This window comes from Nelusetta ayraudi, unplaced genomic scaffold, assembly GCF_046127955.1.
Source record: "Nelusetta ayraudi isolate G7.1 ecotype Tasmania unplaced genomic scaffold, CSIRO-AGI_Nayr_v1 ptg000027l, whole genome shotgun sequence".
Lineage (NCBI taxonomy): Eukaryota > Metazoa > Chordata > Actinopteri > Tetraodontiformes > Monacanthidae > Nelusetta > Nelusetta ayraudi.
Genome location: NW_027466077.1, coordinates 1,080,396 through 1,101,782, shown reverse-complemented (window position 1 = coordinate 1,101,782; position 21,387 = coordinate 1,080,396). Strand labels below are relative to the sequence as shown.

The 21,387-nt window shown below is 49.6% G+C and overlaps 2 protein-coding genes across 4 annotated transcripts; one reads left to right on the top strand and one right to left on the bottom strand.

Annotated features, from left to right (window-relative positions):
* Positions 1–643: 643 nt before the first annotated feature.
* guca1aa (guanylate cyclase activator 1Aa) lies at positions 644–7,835 on the bottom strand. The gene is made up of 7 exons (XM_076029992.1): positions 7,699–7,835; positions 7,410–7,478; positions 7,102–7,180; positions 3,517–4,138; positions 2,268–2,417; positions 2,034–2,127; positions 644–1,030 (listed from the first exon to the last, which is right to left on the bottom strand). The coding sequence occupies exons 4-7, from the start codon at positions 3,712–3,714 to the stop codon at positions 903–905; spliced, it is 570 nt and encodes a 189-aa protein (XP_075886107.1). The 5' UTR covers positions 3,715–4,138; positions 7,102–7,180; positions 7,410–7,478; positions 7,699–7,835; the 3' UTR covers positions 644–902.
* golgb1 (golgin B1) lies at positions 5,883–19,814 on the top strand. Of its 3 annotated transcripts, none has more exons than XM_076029986.1 (20): positions 5,883–6,023; positions 7,430–7,510; positions 7,609–7,800; positions 7,914–8,027; positions 8,105–8,260; positions 8,342–8,464; positions 8,840–8,953; positions 9,191–9,872; positions 9,956–10,032; positions 10,618–10,678; positions 10,855–15,874; positions 15,958–16,369; positions 16,472–16,705; positions 16,810–17,652; positions 17,728–17,921; positions 18,250–18,409; positions 18,497–18,594; positions 18,688–18,759; positions 19,073–19,163; positions 19,279–19,814. In XM_076029986.1, the coding sequence occupies exons 2-20, from the start codon at positions 7,442–7,444 to the stop codon at positions 19,414–19,416; spliced, it is 8,850 nt and encodes a 2,949-aa protein (XP_075886101.1). In that variant the 5' UTR covers positions 5,883–6,023; positions 7,430–7,441; the 3' UTR covers positions 19,417–19,814. The 3 variants fall into 3 exon arrangements, with proteins under 3 accessions (XP_075886101.1, XP_075886099.1, XP_075886100.1); XM_076029984.1 differs by having other exon boundaries at positions 8,102–8,260; XM_076029985.1 differs by lacking the exon at positions 5,883–6,023 and having other exon boundaries at positions 7,124–7,510; positions 8,102–8,260.
* Positions 19,815–21,387: the final 1,573 nt, after the last annotated feature.

Genomic DNA, 21,387 nt, shown 5'->3' with positions numbered 1-21,387 from the left:
GATTTAGCGCTGTACAAATAAAAGTTTATTTATTATTATTATCACTATGAGTGAAAGCAAAAAAACATTTAAATAATCCGTCTTCAGTTCTTTTAACAACCAGAATGTCAAAACCAAAGCTACGCATTTACTCCATTCACGCTACATTTCAACGACACTTCACACAGCAACGTTGTTCTTTTATTTTACAAATACGCAATAACAAAGGCAATCTGTACAGCCAAATAAAAACCCACCAAAACAATCACTCGGATTAAATCCCAAAGCCAGCACGTCCTGTCGTGCCTTCAGTGGCGCTTGAATTTACAAAATGGTAAAAAAGGAGGGGTGGGGGGGGGGGGGGGGGGGCGTTTGAGATTTGTACCCGCGTGTTAGTAATGCTATGTAGCAGCTGTAGCGCTGCTTTCTGACTTGATCAAATTAGCGTGGCGGTTAAACACACTGCGCAGTCAAAGCCTCCTCCTGTTTGCCCACAGGGTAAACAGAGAGTGGAGCAATTTCGATGCAGAGGAGGAACTGCACAAAAACAACATCTGGTTCGGCATTGTGTGCGTATAATTGCCACTCTGCTCCCTCCTTTATCCTGCCAGGGTGTCGGCGGATGGTCTGAGAGGTTATCCCTCACGCCGAGTCGCATGAAACAATTCTTTTTTTTTCTTTTTTTTAAAGTGCGTGCGTGTCTTTCTGCCAGAGGCGGGGAAAAAACCTGCACATCCACAAGAAAAACTGCTAGTGTGCGCAGTGCATCACACCCTGCGACAGCGACATCCAGTTGATTCATTCAATTCAATTCAATCTTAATTTAAATCTCACTTTTGTAAATGACTTTTTTTTTCCCCTGGAGGGCGGAGAAGCAGCGCTCGGGCAGCACTTCCAAGGAGGACGGACAGATGGTTGGAGGCCTAGACGCTGCGCCTCCTACTGTTTATCATGGCCACGATGTGGGCGAGGTCCAGGCTTTTTATCATCACCTCCATGAAGTCCTCGTCACTGCGGGCACCGGCCACAAACTCCTCCAGGGAGAGCTCACCTGGCAGAGGCAAAGGTGGCATTTAAAGGGGCGGAAAAAAACAAACATCGGGCTAACAGGGCTTGACAAAAGCAGTCGTTGACTCTCTATTGAATTCATTAGGCTTGTCAGCGTGGAAAAGACGTTTCTGCTCATTTGCTCCTGACTGGCTTTGGAAAGAGTTTCTGCGTCCACGCTGCAGCTTTCCATGAGGCATTCCAGCCACTTCCAGCCACTGCCAACTGGATGAAGTGGAATTAAACACAATCTAATTGTCCACTTTGGACTGAAGGTGAGCCCTATACAGTCACGCTTGATTTTTGTTTCCAGTTTGTTCACCAAGTTTTCGTCACCAGATGGACATGTGACTGCATGAGGCACATCAAACAATCCGCTCTGGCAAAGGGAGGTTAGAATTAAAGTTGTCAAATAGGCGGTGCTGTGCTTTAGCCATTCATCCTGCTGAGAATAGAAAAACTCAATTTGCCACGTTTTATTAGACCTACTCAGCCAATAAGCAGTTGTTTGTATGATACTGACATAGCTAAATCAAAGTGAGACGAGTGTGAACTTTCAACATCATTGTCAGCATCTATCATGGAATAAAAAGTGGATAAAACATCACGACTGACAGTTGGAGCCTCCTCTGTCCCCGAGGACGCTTTACAAACAAAATTTAGCTCATTTTCCAAATTCTGAAAATATTTCAATTTGTTTCCCAAACTTGTTTCAACCCGTCTACATTTGTTTAAAAAAAAAGTTTGTCCAACATCTTTTGAGGGAGTATTTTTTTTATTAGCTGCTGTCATCATGTTCTGCAGCCACCTACGGATCTCTCTCCCTCTCTCTCTCCCTCTCTCTCTCTCTCTCTCTCTCTCTCTCTCTCTCTCTCTCTCTCTCTCTCTCATCTTTTATTGTGGTTGTTGTGTTCCTGGACTGGAGGCAGCGCTGGGAGCTGATGGCAAGTCCAAAAATGCCGTCCGCCCACCCACGACCGATTCCTCCTCCCTGAATTTTCACTTACCATCTCCGTTAATGTCGATCCTGTCAAAGACGCGGTTGGTGAAATCCTCCGCCGTGGTGTCCTGGCTGTCGTTGCCGTTGATGGCGCGAATCGCCTGCAGAAAGTAATGATAACAATGAACATTACAATTACAAACGGGTCTCTGTCTTATCACTGAGGCTCAGTCCCGAATAACAATAAATCAATCAGTCAGCATAACGCGGCACGAGATCCAGCAGCGGGCGTCGCCGTCACCTTGATGATGTTGAGCAGCTCGTGCCGGTCGATGCAGCCGTTGCCGTCCACGTCGTACAGCTTGAAGTACCAGCGCAGCTTGTGCTCCATCTTGCCGCGCATCACCAGGCTGAGCGCCGCCACGTACTCCATGAAGTCTATGTAGCCGTCCTGCAAGCGACAACCACAGGGGTGCTCCTCAAAACATCTGGAAATTGTCTATGCGCGAGTGTTTTGGTTTTGTTTAGTTTTGTTTGTTTAGGAGACGGATCAGCAGCCTGATCTGGAAACCCCATGCTGTGTGAAAACGAGGCGTATCCAGGATTATCTGCAGGAGATCTAAAGTATCGTCTCCCAGATAATCCCACTGTTTAGAGCATGCCCGAAGATTAGTGTGGTCCCTTTCTTTACGTGCTGGCCAGGTAGGGGGGGGGGGGGGGGAGGCTAAATATAGAGGGCCTCGACTCAGACACACCGTGATGACCCCTTTCCCACCCTCCCCCGTGTCGCATCTTTGCTGACTGTGTAGGTGCATCATTGCAGGTCAGAATGTTCTGCACGCTTGTTGCTGCGGGGCTGCTGAAGTGAACACGTGTCCCGACATCACATCACGTCGATGTTTGGGGAGGATGGGGGACTTTTCAGCTCGAAAAGGGAGAAGGTCAAAGCACTGACATGGGATTCCCTGGGAATTTTGTTGAAGTATTCGTTAGATAGGTTTGCTCAGATGATAATAACGCATATATGTTGTTATATATTAACATATATAACAATATATGTGTATGTTAATATATATATTAATATTAGTATTTATAGTAATGGCATCTTACGGTGTTTTGTAAACAACTGCAGCCTATGAGAGAATTTCTTTGGGTTTTTCTTTTTTCTTTTGACCTTTTCTTGGAACTAAATATTTAAAGTTCATTCTTTTCAACTCCTGAAACTCCTGAAGACTGAGAATATTAATTGCAAAATGATTAAATATGTATTAACATATATTATGTATAATTTTAAATAATATTTTTACATTATTTTGAATAAATATCATCACAAGAAAATTAGAATTGTGTCACTTCAAACATTTAACTGTGTAATTGCTCATTGTTCAGGTCTCCACTTGTGTGCACCTTGGATATATATCCCACTATTTTATGATTAGCACAACATTTCTTTTGGTTTGTTTTTTTTAAAACAGAAACATGGAAAGATTTTCACCGCACAGTCAGACTGGTTCAATCTAACTGCAAGCTTCGCCTACAAAATGACTCACCTTGTTCATGTCAAAGGTGCGGAACATCTGCTCGATGTAGGCGTTGGCCTCAGGGTCCAGGCCTCGCAGGCCAAAGAACTGCTTGAACTCGTGCAGGGTGAGCTGACCCGACGGACACTCAGTCATGAACTTCTTGTACCAGAGGTGCATCTCCACCGCCTGCAGGTCGTCCACGGTGCTTCCCGTCGTGTTTCCCATTTTGCCCCCTCGAAACACCTGAGTCGCGTCACTGTGCAGGTGGGAACAACAGCAGCAGCAGCAGCAGCAGCAGCAGCAGCAGCAGCAGCAGCGGTGGGTCTCCTGCAGCACCTCTCAGCCCAGTGGGTCTACTGTGATGTGGAGGCGTTCCCTCCTCACAGTCACTCAACAATGGGATGAAGGCTGCCGTGGGGATTAGCGACGGCCTTTTGTAGCCAACAGCATTTGGGGATGAGGCGGCCAACCCCCCGGTGTTCTCCTTTTGTCTAATCACCGGCCGCGATCCAAGCGGACATGCAGATGATCGGCTTAATCTCTCCATTAAGAGGGCAGGTTGGCTTTCCCGTGTCCACGCTCAGGCCCAGAAGTGCTGACCGATACAGGACAGACTTCATCCCTCACGTGGAGTCACATCCAGCACCGACTGATAGAGACAAACTTGTTCAGCATCAGCATGTGCGCGTGCCACAGTGCACTAATGACACGGATGAAAAACACGAGAGCAACTGAGATCTGCAGCCAGAGGAGAAATGATTAATATTATTCCACTGAAACATTCCCCCTTCAAACAATTAGAACCCGTAGAGCGACTGCACGCTGCGTCTGATGTAGGCAAAGCTTGTTATTTTGCCTTTGAGCAAAGGCAGCGTCATCACTAATGGCTTAATGCTAATTATCATTAGCTCTTTAGCTTTGCACACTCTTATATAATGATTACTTTATACTTAAAATCTTGGCGCACATTTTATGTATACAGACTAGTATGTGACGCATTGAAAAAAAAATAATTTTTAAAAACCTGTTATTGTCTCATTCACCTTTTTTCCATTGGATGGAATGTATTGACTATAACTTTGCAGGATCAATTATTGATGTTTAAGAAAAACATGCCTCAAAGAAATATTACCTTTGTGCCTCTATGACACCAAAACATTCGAACCAAATCTAGAAAAGAAAATGGTCAATGTATGTCAATTACCGATGTACATATTCAATCAAACTGTATTTGGTCGTGGATTTTATTTGTACACCATCACAGAAGCACAATGGTACATTTTCAGAAATATACAAACCATTTATAAAAAATGGCACGTTCCATACAACTTCATTTTACTGGAAGCAACAGTAAAGCTGTGGTTGATGTTTAGCACATCTGCTCCAACACAGAATGATATAAAAACATGATACATACATATTTATACAAGTAACTGTTGTGCTAAATACGAGTTAACCATCCAGAAGAGATTCACTCAAATTAGTGGTCTTTGGAATACATTCAGCGAGAAGATGAGTGTTGTTTTTTTTTTGCATATCAACAAAACAGATAGTATTACAAACATATTTCAAGATATAGTAAAATAAATATGGTACACAATTTAAACTAACAGAGATTCAGTTTAAATGTACCCTCGCCGTAGTGCAATATTATCACACAAATAAAATGCAAAAATAACTGCAGATTGATTTTTTTTTTCTTACCTTCCAACACAAATTACTAAAAAGTTGGTCTCACAGACATTTCAATGTAAATAAAATATGGAATATACAATGCCATACATGTGAATAAAACACTAAGACTACATTGAGAGAGCTAATAAACAACTTTTTGGACTTCATTAAGGCCTTGTTTCTTTCTTTTGTCATTCTTTACACGTTTCATAAGTTCACAACTTTTGTCTTTAGCGTGTTCAGGGGACGGTCGTTTAACACGACTCATTGTGGCTCCAAGTCTGAGCTCTGGCACAGCTCTCTGGCACCGCCAGCAACGGATTTCCTTTTCCCCCAGAGCAGAAGTCTGTAGACAGAGTCAAACACCGAGAGAGTGTAGCGGGCAAACAGGCCGGTCCACTCCACAGCGTGCACCATCCACTGCACAGTGCGACCCACAAAGGCCACAAACACTGTGGTGTAGTGGGCCAACAGCACCAGGCTCCTCCCCAGCTGCCTGCCCTGGTTGATGATCAGATTCACCCTCTGATCGTGCACTGCCATCTTCACAAACTTTTAATTACCAGGTTCCAAATGCTGAAAATGTCTGTTGATCAAGTGTCCATTTTTGGCCCACTATTTTTTTTATTTTTTTTTTCTTGATGTCTACGCAGAACGCGTCCCTTCGCTTGAAAGGAATCGACGTCTTCTAAATTGCAGACGGTCCCTTGCGTGCGCAGATCGCCACCGTCCAATCAGAAACGCGGAAGTTTTGTTTCCGGGAATGTTTGGTGATGTGGCTATGCACTGACATCCATCCGAGGAAATATATCAAATAATAAAAAAAAGCAGGACCATTTACCGGGGAAGCACACGCACGGGTGAGTCAAATGCCAATCCGTCCGCAAAACACGTCGGTCACTCGGCTGCACTGGATCGCCGTCATGCGGAGATCGAAGGAGGCAGAGGCGGATTTTAAAGAAGCTGTCTGTTCTCCTTTGCGAGTGATCGGCGTTAGCCAGCTAGGCAGCAACGAGCTAACTCACTGCAAACGTGTAAACTACAGCCAACGTCAACGACTGGCTGCTTTCACAGAGTTTGCTGCTCACGGCGCCGTCTTCTGGATCTCCAGGTGTGACTGTTCCCCGTCGAGAAAAAACAAAAAAATCATCGCCATCCACTCGCTGGAATAAATTCGCAGTCGAATTTTGCGTTAGCAAGCTATTTAATCTGTGCTGTTGTCAATAAGAGTGGCGCAGCCGCAGTCCCGAAGTCCGACGGATTCGCGGAAATTCGGCTCTGTCCGCCTCGGCTCGGAGCTCACGGAGTTGGGGTTGCCTGACAATGCGTTGCGTTCAATTTTGGTGAAAAATTAGATATTAGCCGAGATAAATACGATAAAAAAATAAATAAATAAATAAAAATACGCGAGTGAAGTCATATCGGCTTTGTACTGGCAGCGCCTTCCAATGTGGCAGTAAACAAACTGACAGACGTTTTACATGGTGCATCAAGTACTCCACTTGTAATAATATGATGATAATAATAATACTGCTGCTACTACTACTAATAATAATAATACAATTATAGTTTTCAATTCATATATCTCACTGTTGCCATTACTATTTCTTTACAGAGGTTTGTTGACACGTGAGTTGCAATTGTGTTACAATTTGTATAACCATACAGTGTTTATTACATTTTAGTCCAAGGTGAGATTTACACAATCTTATAATACATCTCAATCTTAAGTTTAGGCCATAAAATGTTTTAAAGGGAAGTTTATTTAAACCATAAAAACCAGTGACTAATACGCTCAGCGACAGTACAAAGCATTAGAGTCACTGACCACAAATATAATTAGCTTCCAAAAGTGAAATTCAGTTAATATGCTGTGGTGTGTGTGTGTGTGTGTGTGTGTGTGTGTGTGTGTGTGTGTGTGTGTGTGTGTTTTCACACCTTGAGGAGGACGTGTCACTCGGCGTCAGCGTCAGGTGGCACTTCAAGCTGTTCTTTGGGAATGTGTGATGACAGCGCACTGCAAGCATAACATCAGGTTTAACTATAGTCTGAATTTATGCTGCTATAAATGATGAAAATAAGGAACATCAGCTGCTGAATTTGTGAAGACAGTGGAATTCAGAAGGAGAGGGGATGCAACTATTTCAACCACAGTTGACGTGAAAAAAGCAGGACAAATGCACCAAGTGGAATATTTTTATATAGCAGACACGATCTTCTTTCATTTAAAAATCGAAGCCTCAAACCTAATTTTTCCCTCTGTCAGAGTGCCATCTTCATGTTCAGCCGGCTGGCCACAGTCCTCCAGGAGCTCTCTGGAGAGGAGGGCACAGATGGAGACACACAGGTGAACAACCAACACGGAATATGTATTTAAAAAAATAAAAGTATGTTAGAAAACTGGTTAAAATATAAAATAATGTATATTTTTTTGTCCATGGCCAGGGCGAGCTGGTGCCTCAGATCCCTGTGGAGGACGATCAGGCTCCAGGCGAGTCTGAGCCACCTGAGGAGGTGATGGAGAGGCTGGCTCACCTGGAACAACTGGTGGTCCAGCTGAAGGGACTCATCCGGGGCAAAGACACTCAGCTCACCGAGAAAGACACAGAGCTGGCAAACAAAGATGCTCAGTTCAAGGCAGGTGGCAGGCCGGAGGTCGTTCATTACGATTTTGTTGCAGGGTTCAGTTTGATTTGTTCAAAAGAGACTGAGCTGTGCTTTCTTTTGTTGTTGTTGTTGTTTATTTGCAGAGCGAGAAGGAGGAGCTCGACGCTCGCTTCACCAAACTCAAGCTGCAGGCCAAGGCCAAGATGGCTTCTCTCAACAAGCAGATCAGTGAGCTCAAAGGGCAAGGAGGAGCAACCGTGAGTCCGAGTGAAGCAGAAACATCAGCATGAGCAAATCTGTCAGAAGTGACTGACACCCGTTTGGTCTGCAGCAGAGTCCAGAGAGCTCCTTTACGGGAGGCGCCGAAGAGGAGATCCAGGAACTGAAGAACAAGCTGAGCGAGGAGGAAGTCAACAACAGACAGCTGCAGGAGCGACTCCGCAACACCGAACAGCTGCTTGAGGAGAAGGAGGCCGCCTACAACGAGCAGGTGACTTGGAAGTTTGTCAATTTTTCTGATTTCTCTTAGTTTTAGGAGAACCTCTGATCCTGTTGTGGTTTTGTTCCCCAGCTGCTGAAACTTCAGGCTGTGGTCTGTGAGAAGGACGTGCGTTTCCAGGAGCAGGTCCAGAAACACGAAGAAGAGCTGCTGAATGTCACGGCTCAGTCTCAGGATGATGCCGAACTGCAGCAGGTACAAGAGGCAAGAAATACTCAAAATGACCTTATTACAGGTTTCCAAAGAAACTGACCTCTACTCTTCGACAGTTGTTTGTCTCTGCTCGACTTCATAAGCTTGCTGCAGCTGAATGTCTCAATTACTGAAGAATACAACAGAAATAGACAAATATTGTATAAATGCAATGATGGTTAAAAAGAAAAAAAGAGGTTGAGTCATTTTAAGAGCAGTTTTAAGAAATAATATGAAAGAATGTTTGCAAATGTTTTGCAATCTTTTAAACATTTTATGCATCAGTCATTCTACAAACATGGAACAATGAAGTAAGTGTGTGTGTGTGTGTGTGTGTGTGTGTGTGTGTGTGTGTGTGTGTGTGTGTGTGTGTGTTAGGCCCTTCGTCAGTCTCGGCAGCGGTGTGAGGAGCTGGAGGAGGCCTTCAACTCTCGCTCTCAGGTGCTGGAAATGCTGCAGCAGGAAGTGAGCAGCGCTGACCAACAAAAACAGGTGTGACATCCGGTTGTTCCACATGCCAGTCACGCAGTTCGAGTCCCCCAGCGCTGATAGCGCTCAACCTGTCGGAGGACATTTAATACCGCCCCGACCGGGTTTAAAAACACTGTTCAAACAAGAGCGGCCTGCATCCTGATGATGGCACATGATTATTATGCATTGTCTGCCTGAGCCAGCACGGCCACACACACGCCCACTCACATCTTTCTGCCTCGTTGTCTCCCCGCTCAGATCTTGACTGCTCAGTTCCGGCAGATGGAGCAGGAGCTGGCCGAGGCCGTCCGGAGGAGGGAGGAGGACGGCCAGCAGTGGGCCGAGCAGGCCGGCAGGGCTGACGCGGAGCTCGCCGCCCTCAGAAGCAGCCTGGAGGCCATGCGAGCGGAGAATGCCGAGTTAGCGAGGCAAGGAAGCGAGCTGGTGTCTCTGAGGGAGGCGGAGCACATCGGTCAGGAGGCTCTGGAGACGGAGAAGGTGGAAGTTGCCAGGCTGGAGACGGAGCTGGCTCTGATGAAAGAGGCCGAGATCGCAGCGGTCCGGGCGGGCCAGGAAGCGTCGGAGAGGGACAGGGCGGAAATAGATCGCCTCCAGCATGAGCTCACACTAATGAGGGAGGCAGCCGAGCGTGCCAGTCCGGACGCCTCCGAGACGGAGAAGTCAGAAGCGGAGAAACTGGAGCAAGAAGGAGAGGACTTCCGGAAGAACGAGGAGATCTTGGCCCAACTCTGGAGGCAACTTCAACCCAAGGCTGCAGAAGAAGAAGTAGAAGAAGTAGAAGTCCCCTTCCCTGCTGACCCCTCAGTGTTGGTCCACACTGTGCAGTCCATTCAGGACCAACTGATGAAGCTGAGAGCTGAACACGGTCAGACTCAGGAACGCTGTGATGAGCTCTGCCACCACATGGAAACCCTTCAGGGTAAGAAAAAAAAAAAATCAATTGACAGGATCATGTGTTCGTTAGTATCAAGTCTGATTATGACTTGTGATTGTTTTTTTTAGAACAACTGGACAAGAAGACTGAAGAACAAGAGGAAGCTTCAGCCAGGACACAGGAGCTGGAAGAGCAGATTGAAACGGTCAGTGCTGAGGAGTCATAAACATTACATCTAGCTAAACTTTAAACCAGAGTCATTGTAGTAAAGCATTTCCTGTAAACCCCTCACAATGACTTGGCAATGACTTCCTGCTATGGGCCTGAAAACCTGAGAGCTGCAGAGTGAGAGTCTCGCAGAAGCAGGCTTGGTTTTCAGAAGAGGGCAGGCCTCGTTCCCTTAGCCCAGTTGTCTGGCCTGCTGGTAAGTCAGTCCAAGAGCAGACAGTGGGCAGGGTCATAGACGGGATTTAACACGACGCCGCAGAGAGGAGGTGTGTCTAATCCCGTCTGCTGTGAGCAACTGCTATGAGCGTCTGTCCTAGCCGACCTTCAACCGTAATGTGTGTGTGTGTGTGTGTGTGTGTGTGTGTGTGTGTGTGTGTGTGTGTGTGTGTGTGTGTGTGTGTGTGTGTGTGTGCGCGCATTACACTGACATAGATTTAAAATCTGACGACAGTCATATAGTTTTGAGAGAAAGGCTTGTTTCTGCTCTGTTCTGTTTTCAAAACTTCCCAGTCTTCAGTCCTGCAAGCATCAATGACTTTTGGGTTTCTGTTTCCTGTTTCAGATGTCAGAAAGAAAAGATGTTACTGAATCACTACAAGTAGAAGCATCTGAGGCAAACCAAGGTAAAAAAACAAAAAGAAAACATACTTTTGCTCTGTTTTTTGTGAGAAGTCAGTACGAATATGAACTAATATGTAAGAACTTTGCAAAGCTGCAGACAGCCTCAGCCCATTTTAGCATCCACAGACTAAAACAAAATGTTTGTTGTATTTGTTCTCCTTTGTTTAATTTTTTGCAGCGCGGATACTGGAGCTGGAGCAGCAGTTACTTGAAAGGGACAACGAGCTTCTCGCTTTGCAGGAGTCGCTCCGGATGGCCGAAGAGCACAAATCTGACGGGGCTCCGTCTTCTGAAACCTACCAACAGAATCCAGACGAGTTTCCTGACCCCGGCCTGCCCCCACACGACGACCCTCCATCAGGTCCCGACTCAGTGGAAGACGGCCAGGAGGACGAGACGACTCTAATCGCAGAGGACACCTCGGTCCTCTCTGTCAATACCGAGAGCAGCCCGGAGCTCCTCGGACACCAGTCCGAGTCTCCGGATGAGTCCAAGGTGACCTCCTCAGACGAGATGGTGGCCAGCAGTGACTCGGAGGTGGCCCACAGCAGCTGGACCCTCCTGGAGGCCGTCAATCAGGATGGAGGCCAAGAGTGGCCGTCCATGCTGCAGGACTTCGGCCAGCTACAGCTGCAGTCATGGGAGACGACGAGCATGGGAACGGAAACCTCCACAGTCCAAGCGGAGTCGTCCTCCGTCGTCATTCGAGAGACGGTGCAAGTTCACGTGACTCAGAGGGGTTTGTCCTCCGCCGCTGGAGATGATGATGGTGATGGCGGTGGATCCCCCGGTCAGGTGTTTGCTCAGGCCTTAGCCGAAGCGTTGCAGAAGAAGTATAGCGAGCTCCTGGCGGAGCTTCAGAGGCTCCGAGAGGAGGCGGCAGACTCTCAGGAGAAAGTCAGAAGTCTGGAAGAGGAGATGTGTTTGCTCTCCGCTGCTAAAGAAGAGGCTGATGCTCAGGCCGGTGGTTTGGCCGCAGAACTGAGATCAGCCAGGGAGCAGGCGGAAGAGGTTTCTCAGTGGAGCAGCTCCACAGTGGAGAAACACGCTGTTGAAATGCAGCTTCTAGAGGAACAGGTGGACATTTTAAATAGCGCTGCTAAATCCAAGGAGGAGAAGATCCAGGAGCTGCAGAGTGATCTGGAAACTGCCCGCCAGGCTTACAGTGAGCAGGAGGGCCGACTGGGGATGCTGAGCGCCCAGCTGGAGGACCGGGCGCTCCTCGCTTCAGAGCTGGAGAGGAGGCTCCAGGAAATGGAAACCAGCGTGTTGGAATACTCTCAGACGTCGGAGCTCAACAATGACACCCTGTCGATGAAGGACAGCGAGATCAGCGAGCTGCAGCTGCTTTTAAGTCAAAAAGAGCAGCAGGTGACGGAGCTGAACGACAGCATGTCTGCAAAGCTCCTCCAAGCGGAGGAAGAGAAATTCCTTGTGGACAGCAAAGTCGGTAAACTCATGGAGCAAATTGTGGAACTGGAGAAGGTGAAAGATGAGAGGGTGAGCTGTGAAGAGTCGGCTGGTGGCACAGAGGACGAAGTCTCCAGGCTGCGGCAGGAGAAAGCAGTCATGGAAACCCAGTGCACCACCATGAAAAAGAAGCTGCAGGCGGCACTTGTGCAGCGCAAAGAGCTCATGAAGAAGGTCGCCAACCTGGAGGCGGAAGCAAAGGCAGTGAAAGTGCAAGATGAAACAGCAGCAGGGGCAACTGGTGCGATGGGCCCAGAGGAGGAACGAACTCGCGCACAGGATTTCATCGACATGGAAGTCAAACTCGCACAACTTGAGCAGACGCTGGGATTCAAAGAGGAGGAGGTGGCCAATCTTGAGCTGAAATTGAACCAGCAGGATAAAGTTCTTCGTGATACGCTTGCTTTAAATGAAAAGCTCAGTGAGGAGGCTGCAAGCTCCCAGCAGTCCTCCGAGACAGCTCAGTTGCAGTCTCAGGTGACCTCGCTGGAGGCCGAGTGCGAATCCCTGCAGAAAAAAGTTCAGGAGGCGCAAGAGTCGCGAAAGGAGACAATCCGCAAGGCCAAGGAGAAGGACAGGCACCACCGGGACCAGCTGAAGCAGCAAAAAGAAGAATACAACGAGCTGGTGGAGCGCTTTGAGGCGCAGATCAGCGAGCAGGAGGTTCTCCTGACCAAGTTGAGAGAACTAGAGGAGAAGGCATTGGCCGAAAGAGAAGATGTCCCTCAGCAAGAGGCAACACAACTGGTGGAGAAGTTAGAAAAGCAGCAGGCGGGCGACTGGGTGCAGGAGGACTGGGAGGACTTTGCTCCACCTGAGACACAGTCCGTTGAACCTCCCCAACGTCCTGCAGAGACACCAGAGCGTCCTGCTGCACAAATGGAGGAACCTCTGGAAGCTCTCAGAGAAGAAATAGAGGCAGTGCGGATGGCAAATGCAGAGCTGGAGAAGCAGCTTCAGGAGACCCAGGTTAACCTGTCGCTGAAAGAGAAGGAGCTGCTGGATGTCAGCGAAGACCTACAGGCCCTGCGAGACAAGGAGAGGCAGATTGATGCGCTCTCGGAGGAAGTGGATGAACTCAGGCAGAAACAGCAGAATGCAGAGTCCTACGTCGAAGCCCTGAGAGCGGAGCTGGAGGCGGCGGCCAAAGAAGCGTCTGCAGATTCCACGGCCTCCATTGCAGGCCTGCAGGCAGAAGTGGAGGACTTCAAGCACTTCCTTGACCAGAAGAACAAGGAGATCGCCGAGTTGGGTCAGCAGCTTGGCGATCAGAACTCCCTCATGCACTCATTGCAGGACACTGTGTCCGAGAAGGACCAGCTGATCTCTTCTCTGGAGGAGGAGCTGAGGACGGAGCAAGAAAAGACCCAGCGGCTGGAGGTGGAGGTCCCTCAGAAGCAAGAGGAGGACAAAGACAGCGAGGCAAAGGTTCAGCAGCTCCAGCGGAAGCTTCAGGCAGCGCTCATCTCTCGCAAGGAAGCCCTGAAGGAAAACAAAAGTCAGAAGGAGCAACTGGCTGCGAGCGTGGAGCTGGCGGCAGAGCTGCAGCGAAGAGCAGAGTTCACCGAGGAGGAGCTCGAGAAGCTGAAGGTGGAGAGAGCTCGGCTGATCGACGAGGTCGACCGGATGCTGCTCGAGAATCAAAGTCTGGGCTCCTCGTGCGAGAGCCTCAAGCTGGCCATGGAGGGCCTCGGGACGGAGAAGGACGCCTGCAGGAGGGAGGCGGAGCTGGCGACGGACAAGGCGGCCAGACAGTGCAGGGAGTGGGAGGACAAGGTCCAGGGCATGAGGGAGGAGTACGAGACACTGCTCAAGTCGTACGAGAATGTGAGCGACGAGGCCGAGCGGGTGAGGCGCGTCCTGGAGGCTGCCCGGCAGGAGAGGCAGGAGATCGCGGCCAAGGTGAGGACGCACGAGGCGGCCAGGCAGGAGACGGAGAGGCAGGCGGCGGAGGCGCAGAAGGAGGTGGAGACAGTGAAGGACAAGATGAGGAAGTTTGCCAAGACGAAGCAGCAGAAGATTTCGGACCTGGAGGAGGAGAATGAAAGGCTTCGGGAGATGCAGGAGAGGACGGGGACTAAGCGAGAGGACACGGCCCTAAAAGCCGAGGTGGAGAGACTTCAGGATGAGATGGAGGCTGTGAGAGAAGAATTGGCGGCTGCGGTCCAAGAGCGAGACTCTTTAGGGCAGCAAGTTGAGGAGCTGAGGGAGAAATTAGCTACTCAAACAGTCGAGAAAGAGGAGCACGTTTCTCAGTCTACTGCTGTAGTGGAGGACGTCATCACTGCCCGACAATCAGACACACTCACAATGACCAGCGCAGAACCTCTTCTCAGCCAGAATGAAGACGAAGATCAGCATTTAGTCAGAGAGGGGTTGCCGGTTGACCAAAGTACTGCGGCAGAAGATCCACAACAAACACCTCCAGAAACCACTGAGGAAACAGAAGAAGCAGACCCTCAAGTCTCAAGTGAGGATAAACTGACAGAGGTTGTGGCGACTGTCGAGACGCCTGAACTTGAAGCTGGACTGGCTGCTCCTGAGCAAGATGCTCAGGAGAACAAGGAGAGGGAGGAGCTACAGAGGAGCCTCCAAGAGAGCATAGAGAGGGAGAGGAGTCTGATTGAAGAGGGTTCAAGGAGGGAGGCTCAGTTCAAGGAGCTGCTCAGCAGCCTGGAGGCCGATAAGGACAACCTGGAGGAGCGTCTGATGAACCAGCTGGCTCAGCTCAACGGGAGCATTGCAGGCTACCAGCAGGAGGCGGCGGACAAACGCGAGCACCTGGCCCGCCTGCAACAACAGGTGGAGACGTTGGAGAGGGAGCGGGCCGAGGCCGAGGCCGAGGCCCAGGGCGCCAGCGACCGGGCTGCCCGCCTGGAGGAGGACATGAGGCAGGCCCAGAGGGAGAGGGCCGAGGCAGAGGCCGAATCCGGCAAGCAGAGAGAGCTGGAGCAGCAGCTGAGGTCTGCTCAGAGGGTGAAGGAGGGCAGCCAAAGCCGAGCCCGACAACTGGAGGAGCTGCTGAGGGAGAAGCAGTTGGAGGTGCGCCAGCTGCAGAAGGACTCCATACAGTACCAGGAGCGGATCAGCGAGCTGGGGAGGGAGACAAAGGCGCTGCAGCTCGGCCGAGACGAGCTGCAGAGCAAGCTGGATGCGTCCCAGCTGGAGGTGTCCAAAACCACAGAGGAGCTGAGGGGCGTCGAGGCAGAGCTGATGAGCTGCAGGTTCAGGCTGGAGGAAGCCCAGGCGCAGGAGAGGCGGAGCGCGGAGGAGAAGACGACCCTGGAGAAGAGCATCCAGCAGAGGGAAGCTGCTCTGAAGGAGGAAGCGGAGCAGACCCTGGACTCTGTGAGGTTCCGATTGGGGGCCGAGCTGAAGGATATGGAGCTGCGGCTGGAGGACGCGTACAATGAGCGGGACAAGGAGGAGGACGCGGCGGCGGAGGCCCGGGAGGCGGCCGAGAGGGCCGAGGTGCGGGTGCAGAAGACCCAGGCCCGGCTGGACGAGTCGCTGGCCCGGCTGGCCGCCTTCTCTCGCTGCATGTCCTCGCTGCAGGACGACCGCGACAGGGTGCTGGACGAGACCAAGCAGTGGGAGGCCCGTTTCAACGGCGCACTGCAAGGGAAGGAGGCAGAGCTCCGGGAGGCTGAGACACGTGCGAAGGAGCTGGCGGAGCAGCTTCAGAGGGAGTCTGCACTCAAGGAGGAACTGCAGCAGACAGTGGGCAGGTAAGGAAAAAAATGCTGAATTCCATTTTGCTTACCATTAAATAATGTTCAGCTCAGGACTTGAGATGTTTTTTCTCTCTCAGACTGGAGAAAGCCGGTAAGGAGATGCAACTGAAACTTGAGGAGGAGGAGAAGAAGGCGGCGGAGTGCCAGGCTGCTCTCCAGGAGGAGAAGAGCTCCCTTGAGCAAACCACAGCTGAGCTGGAGTTGAGTCGAGGCGAAGCGCGCGACCTGAGGAGGGAGTCGGAGGGGCTCCTTCAGAGGGCCAGAGCCCTGGAGGAGGCCGTGGCCCGTCTGCAGGCAGAAGTGGAGCAGGCGAGGGCGGAGCTCGGGCAGAGGGAGGCGGAGGAGAGGCGGCTGTGCCTGAGCGTGGAGCAGCTGGAGATGGACCTGCGCTCCTCCAAAGCCTTGATGGAGAACCTGCAGGAGGAGCTGCATGAGAAGGAGAGAAGGGAGGTGGAGATGCTGGGAGAGAAGGAGCAGGCCGTCGCTGAGGTATTTACCTCCTGGGCTCGCACACAGATTTTACCCTCAATCTCTGGGCGAGATGGTTTAGAAAACGTAACCGCTCCCTCCGTGTGTTCATTTGCATGTTAGGCTGCAGAAGAGGCACGAAAGGAGGCCGAAAGCAGAGCGCGAGGAGCCGAGGAGGAGCTGGAGCAGAGGCGAGTAGAACTGCGGCGCGTGGAGGAGAAGCTGCGCCAGGCGGAGGAGGAGAGCAGCAGTGCGAAGGCCAAGCTGCTCTCCTTCACCAAGGCCATGGGCTCCCTGCAGGACGACCGGGACAGAGTCCTCAACATGTACAAACAGCTGGAAGAGAAACACTTGGAGGTATAAAAAAAAAAGAAAAGAGAAAGAAAAATCTTATCTGTGTGTGTACTTGTTTAAGAGATCAGTATGAAAAATATAAATGTATATTTTGTCATGGTTTCCAGGTGATTATGGAGAAGGACGCTTTGATTCAAGAGGCGGCGGGAGAGAACAACAGCGTGAAAGAGGAGCTGCGCTCTCTGCTGGTCCAGAGGGACGACCTGTACTCCGAGAACGCCAAGCTGTCGGCCGACCTGCACGGCTACCGCGACGAACTCAACCAGGTCCTGAGCATGAAAGACTCGCAGCACAGACAGCTCCTGGCGGCTCAGCAGGAGCGCATCGCCTCGCTGGAACAGGAGCGGAAGGACCTGGAAAGCCAATTAAGGAGCATCGGCAAGGCCAAAGAGGCCGAGGAGGAGGCGGCCAGGAGAGTGGAGACGGAGACTCCCAGGCAGGCTGATGACCTCCGGTCAGTGCCCCAGGCTGTCGACGCTCCGGGTGCCGAGGTGGAGAAGCTCCGAGAGCAGCTGCAGGCGGCCAGGGAGCAGGTGGCGGCCCTGGAGGAGACCCAGTCCAGAGACAGGCAGGAGCTGGAGAGCAAGTCCAAACAGCTGTCCGAGCTGCAATGGGAGGACGGCGTGATGCGCACCGAGTCGGAGAGCGCCCAGGAGAGGGTGGCGGAGCTGGCCCGGGACCTGCTGGCCGTGGAGCAGAAGCTGCTGGAGGAGAGGGAGCTCACGGCGCAGCTCCGAGCCGAGAACCAGTCCTTCACCAAGGCCATGGCCTCGCTCCAGGATAGCAGGGACAAGGCGGTGGACCAGGCCAAGGAGCTGAGCCTGAGGCTGGAGGAGAAGAGCAGCACGGCGGGCACCCACGCAGCCCCCAGCAGCCCAGGGGGGTCCACCGGAGAGGTGTGGGGGCTGAAGAACGCACTGCAAGCCCTGCAGAACGACAGGGAGAGACTGGTGAGTGAACCAGTTTGACGTCAATCACGGGTCACGATTGGTGGTTGGTGATTGGTTCTTGTTTTTCCCTGGCAGCTGGAGCAGCTGGAAGGGCAGACGTCGGAAGTGAAGAGGCAGAAGATGGAGTTGGCTCGGCTCGGCGCCGGAGAGCTGATCAAAGTCAGCCAGGAGCTCTCGGAGGAGAAGAAGAAGAACGAAGACATGCTGGCCGTCATCACGCAGCTGGAGGGCGTGGCACAGAGCATGAGGCAGGAGATAGAGAGTTTGCGGTGAGGAACCGGGCTTCTTGCGTAAATAAACGTCACAAGATTAATACAAGATAACATTGGCCTCTACAATTACAAGAGGTGCTCAAAGTGGTGGCCATTGGCTTCCAGACATTTACATGTACGGCAAACTACCGCTTGGGTAACGTATTATTATTGAAACTTATTGAGGCTACTTTTTATCTGTTGGGGAAAATACACTGTGTTATTGTACTCCGAAAGATGTACCTGTATGTACAGAAGTACTGATAGAAATTAAATATTTATGCAAGTTTTTCTTTTCCTGACGTGTGTATACATTATTTTGGCTGACTATGTCCATGATGTCCAGGCTGGAGCGTATGGACTGGATGGCTCAGGCAGAGCAGCTGAAGCAGCAGACCCTGGTCACCCTGTCGGACCGCGACCAGCAGCTGCGGCAGCTCACCGCCCTCCTGGAGGAGGCACGGGCTCGCACGCCTAAAGTTCAGCAGGAACGCTACCAGAGAGAGGTAGGAGGTCCAATCGGTGGACCGTACTTGCCGACTTTTTAATTTTAGATTGCGTGTGAGGTGGTTTATATCGCACGTCGTCAACAGGGTTCGGAAGAGGTGGACAGTGCTCCGGGAGCCCCGCAGGAGAGGAACCAGCTGGACGGCCACGCCTACATCGCCGAGGTCAAAGAGCTCCAGAGGAGGTGAGAAGTGCACCAGGAGCTTGAAAGCTTCTTCAAAAGGCACAATGAGCTCTGAGAACCCAACTCTTCTCCTTCATCGTCTTCTCACTTTAGACTGGAGGAGGAGGTGCAGCAGAGGTTGTGCACCGAGGAGCAGCTGATGGCCGCACAGGATCGACTTAAACGGTACAAAACCCCCTTAAAACAGGATTAGATGTCTTTATGCTTTAGGAAGAGACATTAAAAGCTGCCACCAGCAACATTTTGTACAGTTTTTGAGTGGAATTGATTAGTTATAATTTGGTGAGTGACAGGATAGAGACGGATTATTGGTAGAAACCATAGCATTTACACAAGAAATAATTAGATTAATTTTACTTATAATAATGAGGGTGCGTCCTCTGTGTTTATGTGTCAGTCGTTTATCTCATGCACATAATCTTTGATGAACACGTGCAGCTGACGACAACTTGCGTGTGTTTCCCCTGGTTGAAATCAGTCACAGCAAGGCGAAATATAGCTCGCTCCAGGGCGACGATCACTCGGAGACGGCCGTCTTCATCGAGCCGACAGAAGGAGCCGTCACTCGGGTAAGTCTCCGCCCCAGTATGCCACAGCGGCTCATCTGTCACCGTAAATGGCCGCGATAATGAAGACTGATGAGCCACGTCTCTCCTCCATTTCCCCGCCTGTGTCCCATCGCAGAGTCGGAGAGGAGGCCCGGGTCTGATGCGGATGCTCCGGGCGACCTTCTGCTCGCGACAGCGCATGCCGCTGTTCTTCAGCCTCTATCTACTCACCGTGCACGTCTTGCTGCTGATGTGTCTGGGAGGTTACCTCTGAAAAATGAAAGCAATCTTGACGGAAACACAGAGCAGAAAAGGGGAAAAAGAGAAGATGGCGCACGCCAGAGTTGTCGGCCTGTTCCTTTTTAGTACAGCTAGCTCCACGTAATGAACCTACACACGGACAAAGCACTTTACAGGAGGTCATACTTAATCCAAAGTCTGTAGAGTTATAAAAGGTAGCTGATGTCAACCGTTTTAATGAAGTTGCTGACTCGTGTGCGTGCACAATACAAAGCAGAAAGAGGGAGAAAGTGGATGTGGTTTCGCTTTTGGGTTTTTTTTTTGTTTACTTTTTATAGAAAATTCATGTAATTTGACTGATGCCGTTTTTTCACGTGCCTTTACATTTTGGATATAAGAAGGGTCACTTTATCATAAAGCATTCAGGGTTAAGCCTGTTTGTTTTCTCTCATTCTCTTCTTTTGGATATGATGCTAAAGTCTGATCATTTGCCTCCCATTAAAAAAGGGAAAAGGAGCAGCCTGGCTGGGGCAGGCCAGTCACATTTTAAAGTACACAGTAATTGGCATAGTTGTTTGCACAGAAGTGGACGCAAGATAACAGTTGTCCATTTAACAAGGGATGTTTTCTTGGGAGTGTATTACAGTATTCTGTCGGTATTACATCTCAGCAAATGTTCTGAAACCTGCAAACAAAGAAGAGAAATGGCACAACGCAGCTCATAGCCCCATACAGCTGTTTCACTGAGCTTTCTTGAGGCTTGAAAACCAGTATCTATCATTTATGCACCTAAATCCACGTGTCACTTGCTAATTCTTCTGCAAGGCAGTTACAGTAAGGCCATAAAATGTTAATAGATGAGCTTAAGAGCTATTAATTGGCTAATTGTGCAGGTTGGAGATAAGCTAGTGTCCCTGATTCTGTTCATTAGCAACCCAGGCTAGCTAACCCGGCCAGGTTTTTCCCCTGGACCAGTGTGCGCTAAGCCAATAGTATTCGCCTTGCGCGCTGGGTGGAAACTATTAACCTGGCACGCCAGATGGAACCTTACCTAAATCCAGCCAGAGATCCAGCTGACGCACGAGGTCAGGAAACTGTGGCCGTGAGGGTGTATCCCACAATGTTTAGGCTTTTGTTTGAAGGTGGCCTGAGGTTCAGGGTGTGCTGTTCAAGTCCAATTTCTTCCTGTTATTCTAATGCCATTCACTTAAAAAAAATAAATAAAAGAAAAAGAAAAGGGGAAAAAAAGAAGAACCGAGCACAGTGCAATTTCTGTTCTAAAACATTCCTATTATCCCCGCTGTATGAATCACACTTTATAAAATTAGCTTTATATTGGTATTTATATATATATGGGTACGTCAGATGGATTATGTTTTTGCGTCTTTACATATCCAATACGTTATACTGTTTGTCCGTCTATTGCACACATTTAGATTTGACATTGTAAGGCAGATAAAGTGTTGTTTTGCCTGTGGTGTTCCACTGCAGTGTGGCTTTATCCAGGGGGAAAAGATTGCAATGATTTCTCATCATCACGTCCATCCATACTCTACTACTGTGATGTAGCATAATTTATTCTTAAAGCTGTTGAAACAACATTAACACCATCTTAATTTTGAGATCACTGGTGGCAGAGTAATGCCTTTGTGTTGACACGTTCTTGTTCTTAGCATCTTAAATTCACCGAAATATACTTTACATGTAAATAACTGTCTGAAAGGGCTGTATAGAGAACTAAACTGTAATAAATAAATAAAAAATACATGGTTTTGATCAGAATTATTTGTCGATATTTTCTTTGTGGCTTGTGACTGACTGAAAATTGAAGAAAAAAAACCCAAAAATGTTTCATTATTGATCGCAGACGTTGAAGAACGGAGGCAACACTGCCCCCAAGTGGTGTAACTGTGTCGCAGCATACTCCACCTCAGCTGCAACCATTTATTGCTCATTGCTTAGCGTTTAGTTGTTTGCGGTTTAAAAGATAAATAAATTTCAAATG

Coding starts and splice junctions, on each gene's coding strand:
- guca1aa (XM_076029992.1), bottom strand. CDS start 3,714: ATGGGAAACACGACGGGAAGCACCGTGGACGACCTGCAGGCGGTGGAG. Junction 2,128..2,267: donor AGCTGCTCAACATCATCAAG/GTGACGGCGACG, acceptor TACTTTCTGCAG/GCGATTCGCGCCATCAACGG. Junction 1,031..2,033: donor GATCGACATTAACGGAGATG/GTAAGTGAAAAT, acceptor TGCCTCTGCCAG/GTGAGCTCTCCCTGGAGGAG.
- golgb1 (XM_076029984.1), top strand. CDS start 7,442: ATGTTCAGCCGGCTGGCCACAGTCCTCCAGGAGCTCTCTGGAGAGGAG. Junction 9,873..9,955: donor CCACATGGAAACCCTTCAGG/GTAAGAAAAAAA, acceptor TGTTTTTTTTAG/AACAACTGGACAAGAAGACT. Junction 18,760..19,072: donor GCACAGGATCGACTTAAACG/GTACAAAACCCC, acceptor GGTTGAAATCAG/TCACAGCAAGGCGAAATATA.